The sequence below is a fragment of the Homalodisca vitripennis genome, chromosome 3 (assembly GCF_021130785.1).
Source record: "Homalodisca vitripennis isolate AUS2020 chromosome 3, UT_GWSS_2.1, whole genome shotgun sequence".
In the NCBI taxonomy this organism is placed as follows: Eukaryota; Metazoa; Arthropoda; class Insecta; order Hemiptera; family Cicadellidae; genus Homalodisca; species Homalodisca vitripennis.
In genome coordinates, this window is record NC_060209.1 from 207,425,341 (window position 1) to 207,445,488 (window position 20,148).

The 20,148-nt window shown below is 38.6% G+C and overlaps 1 protein-coding gene across 1 annotated transcript in view; it reads right to left on the reverse strand.

Moving 5' to 3' along the window:
* The window catches only part of LOC124358579, an 89,765-nt gene extending 84,413 nt beyond the window's left edge, over positions 1–5,352 (reverse strand). Inside the window, exon 1 of the mRNA XM_046810883.1 lies at positions 3,110–5,352. Coding sequence (XP_046666839.1) covers positions 3,110–5,352 — 2,243 coding nt within the window. The remainder of the gene's footprint in view (positions 1–3,109) is intronic.
* Between the last annotated feature and the right edge of the window lie 14,796 nt (positions 5,353–20,148).

Here is a 20,148-nt window from a genome sequence, read left to right on the forward strand (position 1 = left end):
ATCGATTGATTCTTACCACTTAAAGACTCAAAAAAAAAGATCTTAAACCCATGTTTCACAAATTTGAAACGATTAACTGAAGTTTTATATGTTAAATTCACAGATCATATACATACATCCTTGTATGATATATCAGTCTATGCTCGAACACTGTTAAATGTTTTTTCTTCTCTATTTAAGATAGTTCTTACTTTATAAATATACATTACAATATAACAGAAGTAAGAATACTATTTTATAGTAAATTAATTTTTACGTTTTAAAATTAATATAAAGAAAATACCAAAGTGGAGAGATAGCTGTGAACTGTAAATCAGTAAATTAAGCCGGATAACAAGACATGACTAAACAGAATGTTGCTATGATTTGGTAGGTGACAACGAAACTCCGTCACAATCCCTCCAGGCAAGATAACAGGGCACGACAATAAATCCCCGTTTATATGAAGGGGTAGAGGAGAACGTAACACCGCAGTAATCCCTCCAGGCAAGATAACAAAGCACGACAATAAATCCCTGTTTATATGAAGGGGTAGAGGAGAACGTAACACCGCAGTAATCCCTCCAGGCAAGATAACAGGGCACGACAAAAAATCCCTGTTTATATGAAGGGGTAGAGGAGAACGTAACACCGCAGTAATCCCTCCAGGCAAGATAACAGGGCACGACAATAAATCCCTGTTTATATGAAGGGGTAGAGGAGAACGTAACACCGCAGTAATCCTTCCAGGCAAGATAACAGGGCACGACAATAAATCCCTGTTTATATGAAGGGGAGTTGAGAACGAAACATCTCAGCAATCACTCCAGGCAAGATGTCAAGGCACGACAGTAAATCCCTTTTAATATGATTCGGTAGATGAGAACGTAATATCGCAACAATCACTCCAGGCAAGATGACAGGGCACGACACTAAAACCCTCTTTATATGACACGGGAGGTGAGAACGTAAAATCGCAGCAATCACTCCAGGCAAGATGACAGGGCACGACACTAAAACCCTCTTTATATGACACGGGAGGTGAGAACGTAAAATCGCAGCAATCACTCCAGGCAAGATGACAGGGCACGACACTAAAACCCTCTTTATATGACACGGGAGGTGAGAACGTAAAATCGCAGCAATCACTTCAGGCAAGATGACAGAGTACAATAATGTATTCCTGTTTATATGAAGGGGGAGGTTAGAACGAAACATCTCAGCAATCACTCCAGACAAGATGGCAGGGCATGGCAATAAATCATTTTTAATATGATTCAGTAAATGAGAACGTCGCAGCAATCACTCCAGGCAAGATGACGGGGCATGACAATAAATCCTTTTTAATACGATTCAGTAGATGAGAACGTAACACCGCAGTAATCACTCCAGGCAAGATGACGGGGCGTGACAATAAATCATTTTTAATATGATTCAGTAGATGAGAACGTAACCGCAGCAATCACTCCAGGCAAGATGACGGGGCACGACAATAAATCCTTTTTTATATGATTCAGTAGATGAGAACGTAACACCGCAGCAATCACTCCAGGCAAGGTGGCAGGGCATGACAATAAATCCTTTTTAATATATTCAGTAGATTAGAACGTAACACCGCAGCAACCACTCCAGGCAGGATGGCAGGGCACGACAATAAATCCTTTTTAATATGATTCAGTAGATGAGATCATAACACCGCAGCAATCACTCCAGGCAAGATGACAAGGCACGACAATAAATCCTTTTTAATATGTTGCAGTAGATGAGAACGTAACACCGCAGCAATGACACTAGGCAAGATGACAGGGCACGATAATAAATCCCTCTTAATATGATTCAGTAGATTAGAACGTAACACCGCAGCAATGACACTAGGCAAGATGACATGGCACGACAATAAATCCTTTTTAATATGATTCAGTAGATGAGATCATAACACCGCAGTAATCCCTCCAGGCAAGATGACAGGGCACGACACTAAAACCCTCTTTATATGACACGGGAGGTGAGAACGTAAAATCGCAGCAATCACTCCAGGCAAGATGACAAGGCACGACAATAAATCCTTTTTAATATGTTGCAGTAGATGAGAACGTAACACCGCAGCAATGACACTAGGCAAGATGACAGGGCACGACAATAAATCCCTCTTAATATGATTCAGTAGATTAGAACGTAACACCGCAGCAATGACACTAGGCAAGATGACATGGCACGACAATAAATCCCTCTTAATATGATTCAGTAGATTAGAACGTAACACCGCAGCAATGACACTAGGCAAGATGACATGGCACGACAATAAATCCTTTTTAATATGATTCAGTAGATGAGATCATAACACCGCAGTAATCCCTCCAGGCAAGATAACAGGGCACGACAATAAATCCCTGTTTATATGAAGGGGTAGAGGAGAACGTAACACCGCAGTAATCCTTCCAGGCAAGATAACAGGGCACGACAATAAATCCCTGTTTATATGAAGGGGAGTTGAGAACGTAACACCGCAGCAATGACACTAGGCAAGATGACAGGGCACGACAATAAATCCCTCTTAATATGATTCAGTAGATTAGAACGTAACACCGCAGCAATGACACTAGGCAAGATGACATGGCACGACAATAAATCCTTTTTAATATGATTCAGTAGATGAGATCATAACACCGCAGCAATCACTCCAGGCAAGATGACAGGGCACGACAATAAATCCTTTTTTTTACAGATATTTTGGGCCTTTCATTTTTTCGGCTATTGTTTTTTTTTTCCATCATCTAAGTCAATTTAATTAATTTTCAATGTCAGTACAGATCAGGTGCAACATGCAAGTTGCTATAACTAGTTAACGATGTAATCTTATAAATAATAACAATAACAATGACTTAATAAATAACAATAGATAATTTAAACGATAACAATATAAACTCTAAAAGGCCTCTGTTTACAATGCTATAAACTACGGTTAAAACAATTAAAATACTAAAATCTACGTCACATGCAAGTGTCAATAAAAAACATGCGATTTAAAAGTTAAACAAAAGTTTAAAAAAACGACTTAAAAGCTATAATAAATACATGTATCAAACGCTTCTCAGACCAGGATCAATACTTAACTAACAACAATTTTTACCGATCCTGGTCAAGATTTTGTTCCCGAGTTTGACGGTACTGGGGCACACCAGTCACATGCTGGACATAGAGGTCCCGGCTCCATTGGACCGCTGTGGAGACACAACGGCGGGAAAGGGCGACACCGTACTGCCGTGAGACACCCAGGCGAGCCAGAGTGTCCCAGTTAGCCCTATCCCAAGCCCCCAACGCGCCGACGACAAAGGCATCCACAGTTACTGTGAAGCCGCCGGAGCGCAGGAACCGGGCGAGCGGGGCGTAAGCGGCGTGTTTCCTTTCTCTCGCCTCGACTATAGCCCGCCAACCGTCCTCATAGGGCATGGTGACATCGACAATTCGAATAGTTTTGCGGGAATCATCGATGACCACCACATCCGGACGGAGGCGTACCAAGTCATCCGGGACCTCACGGTTGGCCAGCAGGCGATCCAGAGGGACACGCTGATTCCGGCGCGTCTCCACCCCCGGCGACGGACGGATTGCAGCAATCAGGTGGTCAAGAACCGCGTCATGCCGCTTAGAGACCACGGACATGGTAGGCAAACAGTGACAAAGCACATGTGCCGTGGTCTCATCATGACGGCCACACCGGCGACACCGGCGGTCGCCGGCACCCCACCGTCTGCAACCGTTGAGGGGGAGAACATTTAGCCGCGCCCTGTGGATGAACCGCCAGTCAGCGAATCGCGTATGACGTCCCTCGTAAAGGAAGTGGTTGGAGGAGGGGCAGCCAGCGGTGACACGAACGGCCCTGCCCTGGTCCGGTTTGTTTGAAAGGACGGACCGGAAGTGGAATTGCAGGGAGAGACGCAGGACAGAGGATAGCTTGGACCGGGAGCCGCCGTCCACCGTGATGGTCGACCTCTCCCCGGGGACGGACAGTTGGAAAGTTCTCCTCTCCTCACACCACCCCCACCGAAGGTCGGGGAGGCGCTTGGAGAGGCGGTTAAGAGCAGCCCGGGCCAAGGAAAAGGTTGTCGCAACATTCGTGTCACCGCCAATCTCCCCGTTCAGGTATGATACGAGGAACGCCATATCGACTCCTGCCGCGGTCCGCTGACCAGCAGAGACAGCGAGACCCTCAAGTGACAGGTGTGCGATCTTAGGGTCCGGTGACGTCAAGAGGCGGAAGGCGTGAGCCACAGCCGAGAGGTCCGCGAGGTCAGAGAGCGGCAAGAGGCCGGCTCCACCCCAGGAAGGGGGGAGCGCGATCAACTCTGCACTGGCACGCTGCGGGAGGTTCATAACACGCTTGCACCCCGACTTGATCAATTTGTCAAGTTCGCGCAGGCTCGTCTTCCTGATCCTAGCAGTGTTAAAGTTAAAAATTAACTGCGGGACCAGGAAGGTGCGCAGGGCATGCAATTTCTGCCATGGGGCAAGCATACTCCCGAATATAGCAGCGGCCTCACCCTCAAGCCTCGCGATGGTATCCACCGGGGTTTGGTCCACCCTCATCCCGGTGGGGACCCCCAGATGTTGATAGGGCTCACCCTCGCCAAGCACCCTAAGAGGAGCACCGTCAATCGTGAATTCGGTTGGCCTTACAGTCCGCCTGGCCACGTGAAGCGTGGCACACTTGGCGGGTTTGAACTTGAGGCCGACCCACGAGGCCGCCGGAACGACGGCCTCAAGCAGCGCCCTAAGCGACGCTTCAGACTTGGCAACCAAGGCCAAGTCATCCGCGTACGCCAGGACACTGACGCGCGTGCCATGTAGGTCGGCCCCATGGATGTCCTCCATAGCAACGAGGGGCCGGATCAAAGTCTCCATCACGAGATTAAAGAGAAGGGGAGACAATGGGCAGCCCTGTCTCACACCCGCACCAAAGGGAATCTCGGCCGTCATACCGCCATTGTGCCGGACGGAAGTGACACTACCCTGATACAGGTCCTGGATGAGCCGCAGTTGGTCGGCGGTCAGACCGGCAGAGCGCAGGGCGGAGAAGAGAGAGGAGTGGGGCACACTCCCAAATGCATTGAGTAGATTAGAACGTAACACCGCAGCAACCACTCCAGGCAGGATGGCAGGGCACGACAATAAATCCTTTTTAATATGATTCAGTAGATGCGAACGTAACACCGCAGCAATCACTCCAGGCAAGATGACAGGGCACGACAATAAATCCTTCTTAATATGATTCAGTAGATGAGAACGTAACACCGCAGCAATCACTCCAGGCAAGATGACGGGGCACGACAATAAATCCCTCTTAATATGATTCAGTAGATTAGAACGTAACATCGCAGCAATGACACTAGGCAAGATGACAGGGCACGACAATAAATCCTTTTTAATATGATTCAGTAGATTAGAACGTAACACCGCAGCAATGACACTAGGCAAGATGACAGGGCACGACAATAAATCCCTCTTAATATGATTCAGTAGATTAGAACGTAACACCGCAGCAATGACACTAGGCAAGATGACAGGGCACGACAATAAATCCCTCTTAATATGATTCAGTAGATTAGAACGTAACACCGCAGCAATCACTCCAGGCAAGATGACAGGGCACGACAATAAATCCTTTTTAATATATTCAGTAGATTAGAACGTAACACCGTAGCAACCACTCCAGGCAAGATGGCAGGGCACTACAATAAATCCTTTTTAATATGATTCAGTAGATGCGAACGTAACACCGCAGCAATCACTCCAGGCATGATGACAGGGCACGACAATAAATCCCTCTTAATATGATTCAGTAGATGAGAACGTAACACCGCAGCAATCACTCCAGGCAAGATGACAGGGCACGACAATAAATCCTTTTTAATATATTCTGTAAGATGAGAACATAACACCGCAGCAATCACTCCAGACAAGATGACAGGGCACGACAATAAATCCCTTTTAACGTTGATTAAAATAATTTTCCACCTAAATTGAGTAAGTCTATTAAGAATCCTCCTTCTTTCCTCGTCTCCTTTCTACTTAAGAACTACTCTATGATTTAAATATTAGTACCTAACTGGAAGATGAAACTATTAAAATTTCTCACCTTGTGTTTTTTTTTAGAGTGCAGCGATTGAAACTAGAATAATAATTTCATGTCATGAAGTATTTAATGTTTTAATAGCTTACAATGAAGTTTGTCACTAAAAATGTTTTATCACCTGAGACGGCTTTGCTCGAAGTTAAGTGGAGCTTAAAACATTCTTTTTAGAAATTTTCAAGCGCCTTAATAATTTAAAAATAATTTAGGGTTCTGTAATTTGTATGTATAACATGTATGGTATACATGTGACAAGTATCCCTTAACACGATTAATGAGATATAGAACATTTGTACATAACTGTATCCCAACTTAACTATAATTAAATACATTTAGATACATAATGCCTGTGTTGTTTAAGCTAATTAGTGTAATAATGAGCACAACAAGGGGTTTTTATTATTAATATATTTTTCATAATAGTTGTTACTTGGTTAGATAAATTTGTTTACAAATTATAAATTTTTACTTTTAAAATAAATTAAATTTATTGTACTGTCATAAATACATTAGTACAATTATATTTAATTCTGTCATTCATTAACATAAGTATAACATTTATTTAAAGACATTGGTTTTTATTTGATACGCATTTATTTTAAGAGATTGACAAATTAGCTAGCAGTGCATTTATTAAATGATATTTTTTCAGAGAGACAGTGCCTATTTTTTATAGAATCTCTCCAGATATTTGTATGAGATAACCCTCCTTGAAAAGTGTTTTGAAAGACACAAAACCCTAGAAAAATGCTTAACAATATGGTCACGGCTACCAAAGCCAGTGCTTGTAATGAAGACAACTCTCCATTTAGGGGTTTTTAAGTAGTTGCCTGTATCAATAAGGGAAACATATTAAAATGAGATTAAAGAAGACTAAATGTTAAAAATCCATGTATAAAGAACATACGACGAGTGAATATAAATATCAGTTGAGTATAATACTTTTTATTACGCAAGGGAGTACGAGACATTAGAGTACACTTGTAGGACTTTTTGTGATTCTTGGAAGTCTTGGAATCCTGAATAATTGTAAACTTCAAGTATATATTAAGATTAAATTAAATTCACGTAACTCTTTTATCAGACATTTTATTGAGAAGTAAATTTTCTCACAACTATCGCGGAGCTATATCAACCGTATAATTTATCATATTCTGTTTAAAACACTAGTTGAAAAAATGAAACAGTGTAATAATTCAAAAATAATAATAATTTGGGGTGTCTAGTAGGTATCTCTAGAGGTACTCTGTGTCTGGAATTTTGCTTGTTTTTAGAGAAATCCTGTATATTACTTGTTATTCTTAACGTTCTAAAATTTATCATAAAGATTGTAATCAGCAATTTCAAAATTACAATTTTCTGTTCAGAAAAATAGCTGTCGAGGAATAAATATCTAGATAAATTTTCTGGAGATTCCGTCATAGGCGGTTGAAAATTATATAAACTTAGGTAAGCTAACATTAGCCCTAGCATAATTATCAACATACTAGTTAAAAATCAATACTATTATTCTATCACACTTTGAATACAACAAATGTGTACCTGCAGTGATGGTTACATATTCAGCCACATGTACTGTTGTGTAGACAAAGCCACCCAATAAATATTTGCATGTGAGAACAGCTTGCGGTCGTGTCCATGTATCGGACTCACGTATTATCAAATCACACATACGCTTGTTTCGGTCGCAGCTCACACAGGCTTTCAGATCACACGTGGCCTCAGGAATAGCTGGAATTTGTTTATGTCGTTCACCACAATACCAATATTTCCATAATTCTCTGTATATACATTTTATGAAATAGTAGTGTCAAGTTTTAAAAGAATAATTTGACAACCATTATTGTTCCATAATTTTTGCATAATTCCATTACTACATTGAACAGTTATAATTTGCTTGTTAATGTAGAAGCAGTTTTCCTTCATTACCGTTATTGTTCCATAATGTTTTTCTAATTCCTTAGTTAAATAATTGTGTATTGAACTTAAGAAATTCTGTTGCTTCATCATGTTGAAGCATTTTTCCTTCATTACCGTAATTGTTTCATTCCATTGTTGAATTGTGCAGTTAAGTAGACAAAGTTTGATCATATTTTTGTTTTTTTCTTCATTACCGTTATTTTCCGTAATATATGTCTAATTCCATTGTTATATTGTGCAGTGAAGTGGGTAAATTCCGTTTCTTGATCATGTTGAAGTATTGTTTGCTTTATTATGGTTATTGTTAAATCATTTTTGCCTGATTCCATTGTCAAATTGTGCAGTGAAGTAAAGAACTTTCGTTGCTTCATTATGTTGAAGCATTTTTCCTTCATTACTGTTATTCTTCTATAATATTGTTCTATTTCCTTTGTTAAATTGTGGAGTGAAGTGAAGAAATTCTGTTGCTTTATCATGTCGAAGCATTCTTTCTTCATTACCGTTATTGTTCCATAATTTTTGTCTACTTCAATTGTCAAACCGTGCATTGAAGTTTCGAAATTCCGTTGCTTAATCTTGTTTAATCATTCTTTCTTCATTACCGTTATTGTTCCATAATTTTTTGTCTAATTCCATTGTCAAACTGTGCATTGAAGTGAAGAAATTTCATCGCTTGATCATGTTGAAGCATTTTCCCTTCATTACCGTTATTTTTCCATTAATTTTTCTAATTCTATTATTAAATTGTGGAGTGAAGTAAAGAAATTCCATTGCTTGATCGTGTTGAAGAATTATCTCTTTATTACAGTTATTGTTCCATAATTGTTATCTAATTACATTGTCAAATTGTGTAGTGAAGTGAAGAAATTTCGTTTTTTGATTTTGTTAGCATTTTTCCTGGCATGTTGGCACCTAGCTGCGAAGGAAAATGTTCATAAACCACCGTTCTGCATGCACTAACGCTATTTATCTCTGCCTCTTGTCTCATATTTATGTATGTCTCGTACTATATTTAAATCACATGTAATAAAACAAAATATATGCGTTTCTAAGATTTAGAGACATGCCAAAGACCTTTGCTAATTTTTGAACACTATTCTTAAAATTTCAAATTAGCAATAATATAAATTTCTTCTTGTTTTTGTAAATTCAAAACTCTCTTAAAATGGTTGTTTGCAGATCTTCACCAAAATATATTATATTAAGCCGTAATCACTACCTGCCTAGGTTAATATGTTGCCAAAGATCTGAAAACATACACTCCTGAGAATAATTTTGCACAAACACGATCAACGTGATTATTCCATGCCTACCCTCAATCAAGGTGAATTCCAAGTATCTTTGTAGAATAAACTTCCTCCAAAAATGTATCTGCCATCATAATAGTAGGACCACTGTCATTGCATTGAAAAATTCAGGGCATTCGATTTTAATGAATGTATTTGTAGATCGAGGCCATTGAAATGTCGAATACAGTTTTTAAAGCCAACAAAAGCATGTAAATCCAAAATTTGTTTCGAGTTTCATCTAAAACATAGCCGTGTCATCTGCGTATTGCACAAGCATTAGTGATGATTCAATGTCATTGACATATATCAGGCAAAGAAACTGAATGAGTGTTGATCCTTGAGGGACTCCATAGCTCAGTGCACTAAGTTTTGAAATTTGGACGACCTGTGTTATATGGTTTAGAAATGAACTATTCCATAACAGCGACACACCTCTAATTCCGTAGGGTTCTAATTTTTCAACCAATGTTTTGTGGTCGACACAAGCAAATACTGTACTATGGAAAAAACCCCACTTAATACGTGATTTTGACCTTAAATCTCCTCTAGAAACATATCGTCAAGATTCAGTATTGCGTCAACTGTCGATTTTCTCTTTCTAAAACCAAATTGGTCTTCTGAAGGTTGTTTGTCTTATAATAAGTATTTAGGAGTTTTTTTTTACAATTTTTCAATGTTTTTCTCAGTACGGGAAAAATAGAGACATACCGATAGTTATTATTCAAACGACCACAGGGGCGGTGATCTGTGGCCGGATATCCGCTGAGTAATCCCACCCTTGCAACTGACCCTTACATTTGGTCATTAGTGGAGGTTTAGACTAAATTATGACAAGCCAAAGCGAGCTAAGTACGATACCCAAGTCAAACAACTACAGGGGCGGTGATCTGTGGCCGGATGGACGCTGATTAATCCTACCCTTGCAACCGACCCTTACATTTGGTCATTAGTGGCGGATCAGAGAAAGTTATGACAAGCCAAAGCGGGCTAAGTACGATGGCCGGGTCAAACTATCACAGGGGCGGTGATCTGTGGCCGGATATCCGCTGAGTAATCCCACCCTTGCAACCGACCCTTACATTTGGTCATTAGTGGAGGTTTAGACTAAATTATGACAAGCCAAAGCGAGCTAAGCACGATACCCAAGTCAAACAACCACAGGGGCGGTGATCTGTGGCCGCATGGACGCTGATTAATCCTACCCTTGCAACCGACCCTTACATTTGGTCATTAGTGGCGGATCAGAGAAAGTTATGACAAGCCAAAGCGGGCTAAATACGATACCCAGGTCAAACGCCCACAGGGGCAGTGATATGTGGCCGGATAGCTGCTGATTAATCCTACCCTTACAACCGACCCTTACATTTGGTCATTAGTGACGGATCAGAGAAAGTTATGACAAGCCAAAGCGAGCTAAGTACGATACCCAAGTCAAACAACTACAGGGGCGGTGATCTGTGGCCGGATGGACGCTGATTAATCCTCCCTTGCAACCGACCCTTACATTTGGTCATTAGTGGAGGTTTAGACTAAATTATGACAAGCCAAAGCGAGCTAGGTACGATACCCAAATCAAACAACCACAGGGGCGGTGATCTGTGGCCGCATGGACGCTGATTAATCCTACCCTTGCAACCGACCCTTACATTTGGTCATTAGTGGAGGTTTAGACTAAATTATGACAAGCCAAAGCGAGCTAAGTACGATACCCAAGTCAAACAACCACAGGGGCGGTGATCTGTGGCCGCATGGACGCTGATTAATCCTACCCTTGCAACCGACCCTTACATTTTGTCAATAGTGGCGGATCAGAGAAAGTTATGACAAGCCAAAGCGGGCTAAGTACGATGCCTAGGTCAAACGACCACAGGGGCGGCGATCTGTGGCCGCATGGACGCTGATTAATCCTACCCTTGCAACTGACCCTTACATTTGGCCATTAGTTGATGATTAGACTAAGTTATGACAAGCCAAAGCGAGCTAAGTACGATGCCCAGGTCAAACGACCACAGGGGCGGCGATCTGTGGCCGCATGGACGCTGATTAATCCTACCCTTGCAACCGACCCTTACATTTGGTCATTAGTGGCGGTTTAGAAATTGCCCTCAGCCGCTGCTGCACAAGTTGAAACGTACAACTTCATTTCCTTACTTTCCGATATACATTAATGCATTTATTTGAATAATTATTTTCTTTTTTACATGTTCCCGATGCATGTATTAGTGCATATTATTCTTTCAGTAAAAGAATATTTACCATTTATTTATAAATTTAAGTATTTACAAATTACTTTGTATTCCTAATTTAGTGAATTTCGGTCCCTTAGTTCGTGCACAGCTAATGCTGTACACATGCAAAGTCTTCGGAATTTTCCAACGTCTCTTTTTTACTGATGGATCCAAAAACAATAATATTATAAAAAGCGAATTCCATAATTAATTTTCTATATTAAGCAGCTTATTTTTAAGAAATTTATCAAAATGTATTACAGACTTTTCATTTTTAAGTATAGATAAGTCCCGACCTTAATAAAGATTACGTTACATTCGGTCTTGATGAAGTTGTCACGTACGAATCGTTAAAGTTTATTTTCAGAGATAATTTTATTTTTTTCTAATTACTAAATTAGGAGTTCGCCACATCCACTGTCACGTAACAGCTTCGCTGGTTTGCATGCTAAATTTCAGACCAATAACGCGTTTCATTTCTGAGATGTTTTACTCGATTGATATGCCGACAAGGAGTTTGGTGTGACAGGTCATGTACTTAAAGGTATAATGGACTTGATAACTGAGAGAATGACTCTCTGCTGATATGTTTACAAAGTTCGGGCAGTTAGCCAAACTCGATTGGTATGCCAACAAGGAGTTTGGTGTGACAGGTCATGTACTTAAAGGTATAATGGACTTGATAACTGAGTGAATGCCTATCTGCTGATATGATTACAAAGTTCGGGCATTTAGCCAAACTCGGTTGGTATGCCAACAAGGAGTTTGGTGTGACAGGTCATGTTCTTAATGGTATAATGGACTTTGAGAACTGAGAGAATGCCTCTCTGCTGATATGTTTACAAAGTTCGGGCAGTTAGCCAAACTCGATTGGTATGCCAACAAGGGGTTTGGTGTGACAGGTCATGTACTTAATAAATGGTATGATGGGCTTAATAAATGGAAGAATGACTCCCTGCTGATATGATTACAAAGTTCGGGCAGTTGGCCAAAGTCGATTGGTATGCCGACAAGGAGTTGAGACAGTTTGGCCTGACAGGTCTTGTACTTAAAGGTATAATGGACTTAATAAATGGAAGAATGACTCCCTGCTGATATGATTACAAAGTTCGGGAAGTTGTCCAAACTCGAATGGTTTGCCGACAAGGAGTTGAGACAGTTTGGCGTGACAGGTCTTGTACTTAAAGGTATAATGGACTTAATAAATGGAAGAATGACTCCCTGCTGATATGATTACAAAGTTCGGGCAGTTGGCCAAAGTCGATTGGTATGCCGACAAGGAGTTGAGACAGTTTGGCGTGACAGGTCTTGTACTTAAAGGTATAATGGACTTAATAAATGGAAGAACGACTCCCTGCTGATATGATTACAAAGTTCGGGCAGTTGGCCAAAGTCGATTGGTATGCCGACAAGGAGTTGAGACAGTTTGGCGTGACAGGTCTTGTACTTAAAGGTATAATGGACTTAATAAATGGAAGAACGACTCCCTGCTGATATGATTACAAAGTTCGGGCAGTTGGCCAAAGTCGATTGGTATGCCGACAAGGAGTTGAGACAGTTTGGCGTGACAGGTCTTGTACTTAAAGGTATAATGGACTTAATAAATGGAAGAATGACTCCCTGCTGATATGATTACAAAGTTCGGCAGTTAGCCAAACTCGATTGGTTTGCCGACAAGGAGTTGAGACAGTTTGGCGTGACAGGTCTTGTACTTAAAGGTATAATGGACTTAATAAATGGAAGAACGACTCCCTGCTGATATGATTACAAAGTTCGGGCAGTTGGCCAAAGTCGATTGGTATGCCGACAAGTAGTTGAGACAGTTTGGCCTGACAGGTCTTGTACTTAAAGGTATAATGGACTTAATAAATGGAAGAACGACTCCCTGCTGATATGATTACAAAGTTCGGGCAGTTGGCCAAAGTCGATTGGTATGCCGACAAGGAGTTGAGACAGTTTGGCGTGACAGGTCTTGTACTTAAAGGTATAATGGACTTAATAAATGGAAGAACGACTCCCTGCTGATATGATTACAAAGTTCGGGCAGTTGGCCAAAGTCGATTGGTATGCCGACAAGGAGTTGAGACAGTTTGGCGTGACAGGTCTTGTACTTAAAGGTATAATGGACTTAATAAATGGAAGAACGACTCCCTGCTGATATGATTACAAAGTTCGGGCAGTTGGCCAAAGTCGATTGGTATGCCGACAAGGAGTTGAGACAGTTTGGCGTGACAGGTCATGTACTTAAAGGTATAATGGACTTAATAAATGGAAGAACGACTCCCTGCTGATATGATTACAAAGTTCGGGCAGTTGGCCAAAGTCGATTGGTATGCCGACAAGGAGTTGAGACAGTTTGGCGTGACAGGTCTTGTACTTAAAGGTATAATGGACTTAATAAATGGAAGAATGACTCCCTGCTGATATGATTACAAAGTTCGGGCAGTTGGCCAAAGTCGATTGGTATGCCGACAAGGAGTTGAGACAGTTTGGCCTGACAGGTTATGTACTTAAAGGTATAATGGACTTAAAAAAATGGAAGAATGACTCCCTGCTGATATGTTTACAAAGTTCGGCAGTTAGCCAAACTCGAATGGTTTGCCGACAAGGAGTTGAGACAGTTTGGCGTGACAGGTCTTGTACTTAAAGGTATAATGGACTTAATAAATGAGAGAATGACTCTCTGCTGATATGATTACAAAGTTCGGGCAGTTAGCCAAACTCGATTGGTATGCCGACAAGGAGTTGAGACAGTTTGGCGTAACAGGTTGTGTCCTGAATGGGTTAATGCATTTTACGCCACTCTCAGAACTTTATTGACATTTAAACAGCTGTCTATTGCGTGTCTATTGTGAATATATTTTAATATAGCTCAATAATATTTTAATTATCCTATGTCTATTAATAATATAATATAAAAATCTAGTATTTTCTGTGTCTCCAGGCCAATTGTATTTTACTTTTTTTTACGACTATTTTTAGTGTCACCGGATAAAATACAGTATAAGCATATTCCGATCAATGAAAATATTCATCAATAGTCCTTTGCTCCTATTGAGTTGTAATTTTGAATAATATTAGTTTAAATCATGCATTACAAAAAAAAAAACCAGCTTATAGTCCAACATTGTTGTAGGTATCCAACTCACTCATTCCACCAAGACGCATAGAGGTATATAAATATGTTATTTCTTAATTCCGTGCATTCATTTATCATTGTTGTGCACAGATATTCGAATGAGGTAATTAGAATCTTTAGTTTACATTTAAATTTAAATTCAATTTTTATAACATTATTAAGTTTGGATTCGTAAGTATACTATAAATTCAAATGACAATTTTTTTATATATGTTTATATTTACAAGTTCAGTGTATTATTTATTATAGGATATTGTATGACCATTGCTATAAAACCCAACTAAAATTATGTGTATATTTGCACGAAAAACAACCGGAATCGGCATTACTGACTTTGTGATGCGCCATGTTTACAATAGTGCCATCCTCTCCGAGGATACTGTCCTAGATCCAATCATCCATAAATGTTTACAGTGGTTTAAGGAAAAACAGAGAAGAAGAAGAACAGCGGAACTAGAGCTTTCTATCTCAACCCATTACAAAATTGAAAGTCATTTAAAGTAATTGAGGATTATTTTATAATCAAGAATTTTTCTTTATTCAAGACCTTCAAATTTGGTGTCACTTAATGGATTTTTACATAAAAGAAATTAAATTTCTCCTTCCAATATCCCAATTTGGGTAAATGAGCTATGTTTTAATAGTGACTTCTAATTCCTAGAAAGGTGTCCTGAGTTCCATCTCTCCTTCTTTCTATCAAAAATTAGACAGAGTGTATCCATACTTTCAACACAATCCGTATAATAATTTCCATGAATTTATTATTATTTGTTTTATTGGTGAGTTACAATTATATGTACATGTGGTGAATAGTAATGAAAAGCCATATATGATTTTATTTCGTTACAACTATTTTAGTTCATGAACCGCATTTATAGCTCACCGTCCATAGGGCCGTTCACTAAAGCTAGGCGATAGCTTGCGATTATTCTCGTGATTCACCGAGAGTAATATAATTTTCATTTATGATGCGGGTAATATTTAAGTAATGTTGTTATTTATAAATACAGCCATATAAAGTATCAATATTCAATATTTGTACAGAAGGACATTTAGAATACTTTAATGTCTTGTTATTTTACCAACATCTAGTTAGAAATATTAGTCTCATAACACCTTCAGAATGAACTATGGAAATCTAATCACGTAAATATAACATATCTCATGTCAAAACCAGTCTTCAATTAGAGAAGACCATTTGTAGCAAAACCTCAACAAAGCCCACTTTATCCATCTGTAACACATGTTGCACAAATCAATGAAACAAGAAAGTAATTGTTCTTGTGGAATGTATGTTGCAGATTCGTATACATTTCCACTCTTTATTGGATACCTGAAAATAACGAATGCCACAGTAATAGACATACCTGACGTGCCTCTCGCGCGGGAATGCCTGGGGCACAGCCAGGGAATGCTTGGGGCACATCCGGGGAATGCCATATTGATAAATAACCGGTCAGATATGTCTTGTAACAATTCCTTTACGTAACGTAAGCCTCTATGTCAGTTTTGTCATCGTGCAATAACCACGTGACTGCCACTGTCAATAATTCTTCACAAACATTTAACGTAAGTATTGTTTAAATATTAAAAATGAATAGATTTACTTATTAAGAACGCTATTATGGAAAACCTTTTATGATAAATAAAGGATGTATTAAATATGAATAAAAATGTAGTAATTTAAGAAGTATTTATCTAAGAAATCAATTTTTTATAGAAGGAGAGGCTAATCACCTTTTGAGCCTTATTCTGCCCGTCCTCATGGGCCACTGGCCTGTGCGAGGATCTTATGAAACAGAAAAAGAGGGAGAGTCGATATAGTACAAGATCATATCTTGTATCTATATCTTGTAAATTAAATCCCTTTAATTTACAATTTGAAAGTATATAATCGAGAATTTAAAATAAGTATGAACATACATATTAAAAGTCTTGAAATTTATTTTAATATATGTTAAGTATAAACAGTTAAATAGTTATGATGAATATTTAAAATGTCTCAATGAGAAACACCAAAATGAAAGAAACCCGGAAAGCATGTACAATCCTTTACAATACACGTGCTCACACAAGAAGGTAAAATCTTTAGGGTCTTATAACGTTATTAGGGTTAAAGAACTTATCTGAATATTTGTATCTAATCTAGATATTTATATCTAAAGTATTGGAATCCTGAATAATTCCAAAATTCAAGTATATATGAAAGTCAAATTAAATCCACGGAACTCTTTTATGAGGCATAATTTTACTAACAAGTACATTTTCTTACAATTATCCCTATTTCAACCGTATACTTTATCAGATTCTGCTCACAATACTAGTTAAAAGATAAAAAAATATGAAGAAGTGCAATAATTCAAGCACAATATATAATCGCCTTACATGTTTTAGGTAATTCAGCTTTTTAGGTTGTCTAGTGGGTATCTCTCAGGGTGCCCTATTGCTGGAATTTTGCTTGGATTTAGGGAGATTCTTTATATTACTTCTTAATTTTAACGAGCTAAAATTTATCGCAAAGATACTTGTAATCAAGAATTTCAGAATTACAATTTTTTTGTTCATAAAAAATAGCTGGTGAGTAATAAATATCTGGATAAATTGCCTGAAGATACGTCATACGGGCGGATGCGTATTATATAAATCTACGTAATCTAACTTTAGCTCTTGAATAATACCAACATGCTAGTAAAGATCAATACTATTTTCTATCACACTTTGAATACAACAAATTTGTACCCGCAGTGCTGCTGGTTACCTCGTATTTAGCCACATGTACTGTTGTGTAGACAAAGCCACCCAATAAATATTTGCATGTGAGAACAGCTTGCGGTCGTGTCCGTGTATCGGACTCACGTATTATCAAATCACACATACGCTTGTTTCGGTCGCAGCTCACACAGGCTTTCAGATCACACGTGGCCTCAGGAATAGCTGGAATTTGTTTATGTCGTTCACCACAATACCAATATTTCCATAATTCTCTGTATAAACATTTTATGAAATAGTAGTGTCAAGTTTTAAAAGAATAATTTGACAACCATTATTGTTCCATAGTTTTGGTATAATTCCATTACCAAATTGAGCAGTTATAATTTGCTTGTTCATGGAGAAGCAGTTTTCCTTCATTACCGTTATTGTTCCATAATGTTTGTCTAATTCCTTTGTTAAATTGTGTATTGAACTTAAGAAATCCTGTTGCTTCATCATGTTTACGCATTTTCCTTCATTACCGTAATTATTTCATTCCATTGTTGAATTGTGCAGTTAAGTAAACAATTCGTTATAAAGGGTATTAAATAGTTAAAACCTGATGCATTTGTATAACTATACTCGTTTTTGTTGTTGTTATTTGTCTTTTAAATGTTCAACAGGCGCCATTTTGTTATTGTTAATGAAAAACACAATTACGTTTTTTCTTATATATTCAAACATATGTGCCAAATTTGATTTCTTTACATTAAGTAGTTTTAGATATAATAATCGTTTTATATAACCTTCCAAATTGTGGCTAGCGGCAAAGCGATACATTTATCGATCGAGATTTGTTTTTTTTTAAATTATAATTAAGTACTATAAGCAAAGACATTTGTGACGTTCTTTTGTAAACACCCTGTATATGAACGAGATTCATTACATGATAAAATAAGACGAGTAGTTTCATGTAAATTTGTAATAATTAGAAGTAATAATAACGGCAACCTATATAACGTAAGTGAACAATCTAAGGTTGTTTACTGTACGTAACCGGTAACCTTTGTGCTGAGTAGACTAGAAATTGCAAGTAAGTAGATTTAACTAACGTCTCGATCTATGCAAGTTTTTGTTGAAAATCAAATTGTTTATTTGTAATCAACAATATACATTGCATAGCAAACCTAATTTATTAATTCAAAACATTTTATATTCATCCAGCATTAAGTCCACACTCAAACTTACAACATTGAAACATTCACACATCATTCATTCCATGCCAACTGCACCCCCTTCCACCTCTGGAGTCAGTTTCCTCATTTCGTGGTCTTTAAGTTAAATGGCTGAATCTCATCAACATTTTAAAAGGCATATGACGCCAGGCAGAGTTTGTGTACAGTTTAATACCTTGGTCGTTTAGGCCTTTTTAATTATATTTGGTAATCTGTTTATAAAATGAACACCTGGCTGTGAAGGAAAATGTTCATAAACCACCGTCCTGCATGCACAAAAGCTATTTATCTCTGCCTCTTATCTCATATTTATGTATGTCTCGTCCTCTATTTAAGGCACATGTAATCAAACAAAATAAATCCGTTTCTAACATGTAGAGACATGGCAAAAACCGTTGCTAATTTTTGAACACTATTCTAAAATGTTCAAATTAGCGATAATGCGATTTATTTTGTAACTTCAAAACTCTCATAAAGTGGTTGTTTGCAGAACCTCACCAAAATAAAATTCTATATGAAAGTTGGGTATATATTAAGCCGTAAACAGTACATTACTAGGTTAATATTTTGTCAAAGATCTTAGAACATAAACTCCTGAGAATAATTTGGCACCAACACAATCAACGTGGTTACTCCATGCCTATCCTCGATCAAGGTGTATTCCAAGTATCTTTGTAGAATAGACTTCCTTCAATAATGTATCTGCCATAATAATGGTAGGACCACTTTCAATGACTATAGAGTGCATTGTGCATCTCCATGTCGAGATACTTTCAACACGAACCTTCGACTTACACTATGAAACTGTGTAGGATTTATTATTAGAGTATTGAAACTGTGTAGGGTTTATGATTAGAGACTTGTAACAGTCGACAACAGGATCCATGTAATCCTCCACGTAGAGATCCGTTCAACTCAAGCCTTTGACTCACACTATGAAACTGCCTAGTTTATGACTAGAGTCTTGAAGCTGTGTAGTGTTTATGATTAGAGACTTGTAGGCCTAACAGTCGACAACAGGATCCATGTAATCCTCCAAGTCGAGATCTGTTCAACCCGAATCTTCAACTCGTTCTCTGTATCGATACAATATGAAACCTTCATAGAAAATGTATATGGCCTCAGTTTGTATTCTGTCATCCAGCTTGTCTAGACTTGTCGAACGGATAACATAGTATCACTATAGACCATTTTACAAGACTAATGTAGTCTTTGACTTCTCTAGAACTTTCCTGTGTGAAGAGGACACGACTAATAAAGATGTTCATTGTAAAAATAGTTTTACCATAGATTAATGGAGTCCGATTACGAACGTCTTGCATCTCTACATAAAAGATTATGTACATCGACTCAAGATGTTTTGGGACCTACGAGAACACAACTATGCGATACTAATAAGGATACACATACTATAACCGTAGAGCATGACTGTGACCAATATAACATGAGGCTGTATGTATCACTCGACATATCTATTGCGACTAACTTGTGGTAACTAACTCTGCTGATGTTACCTTTTGTGGTTATGTCCTGGTTA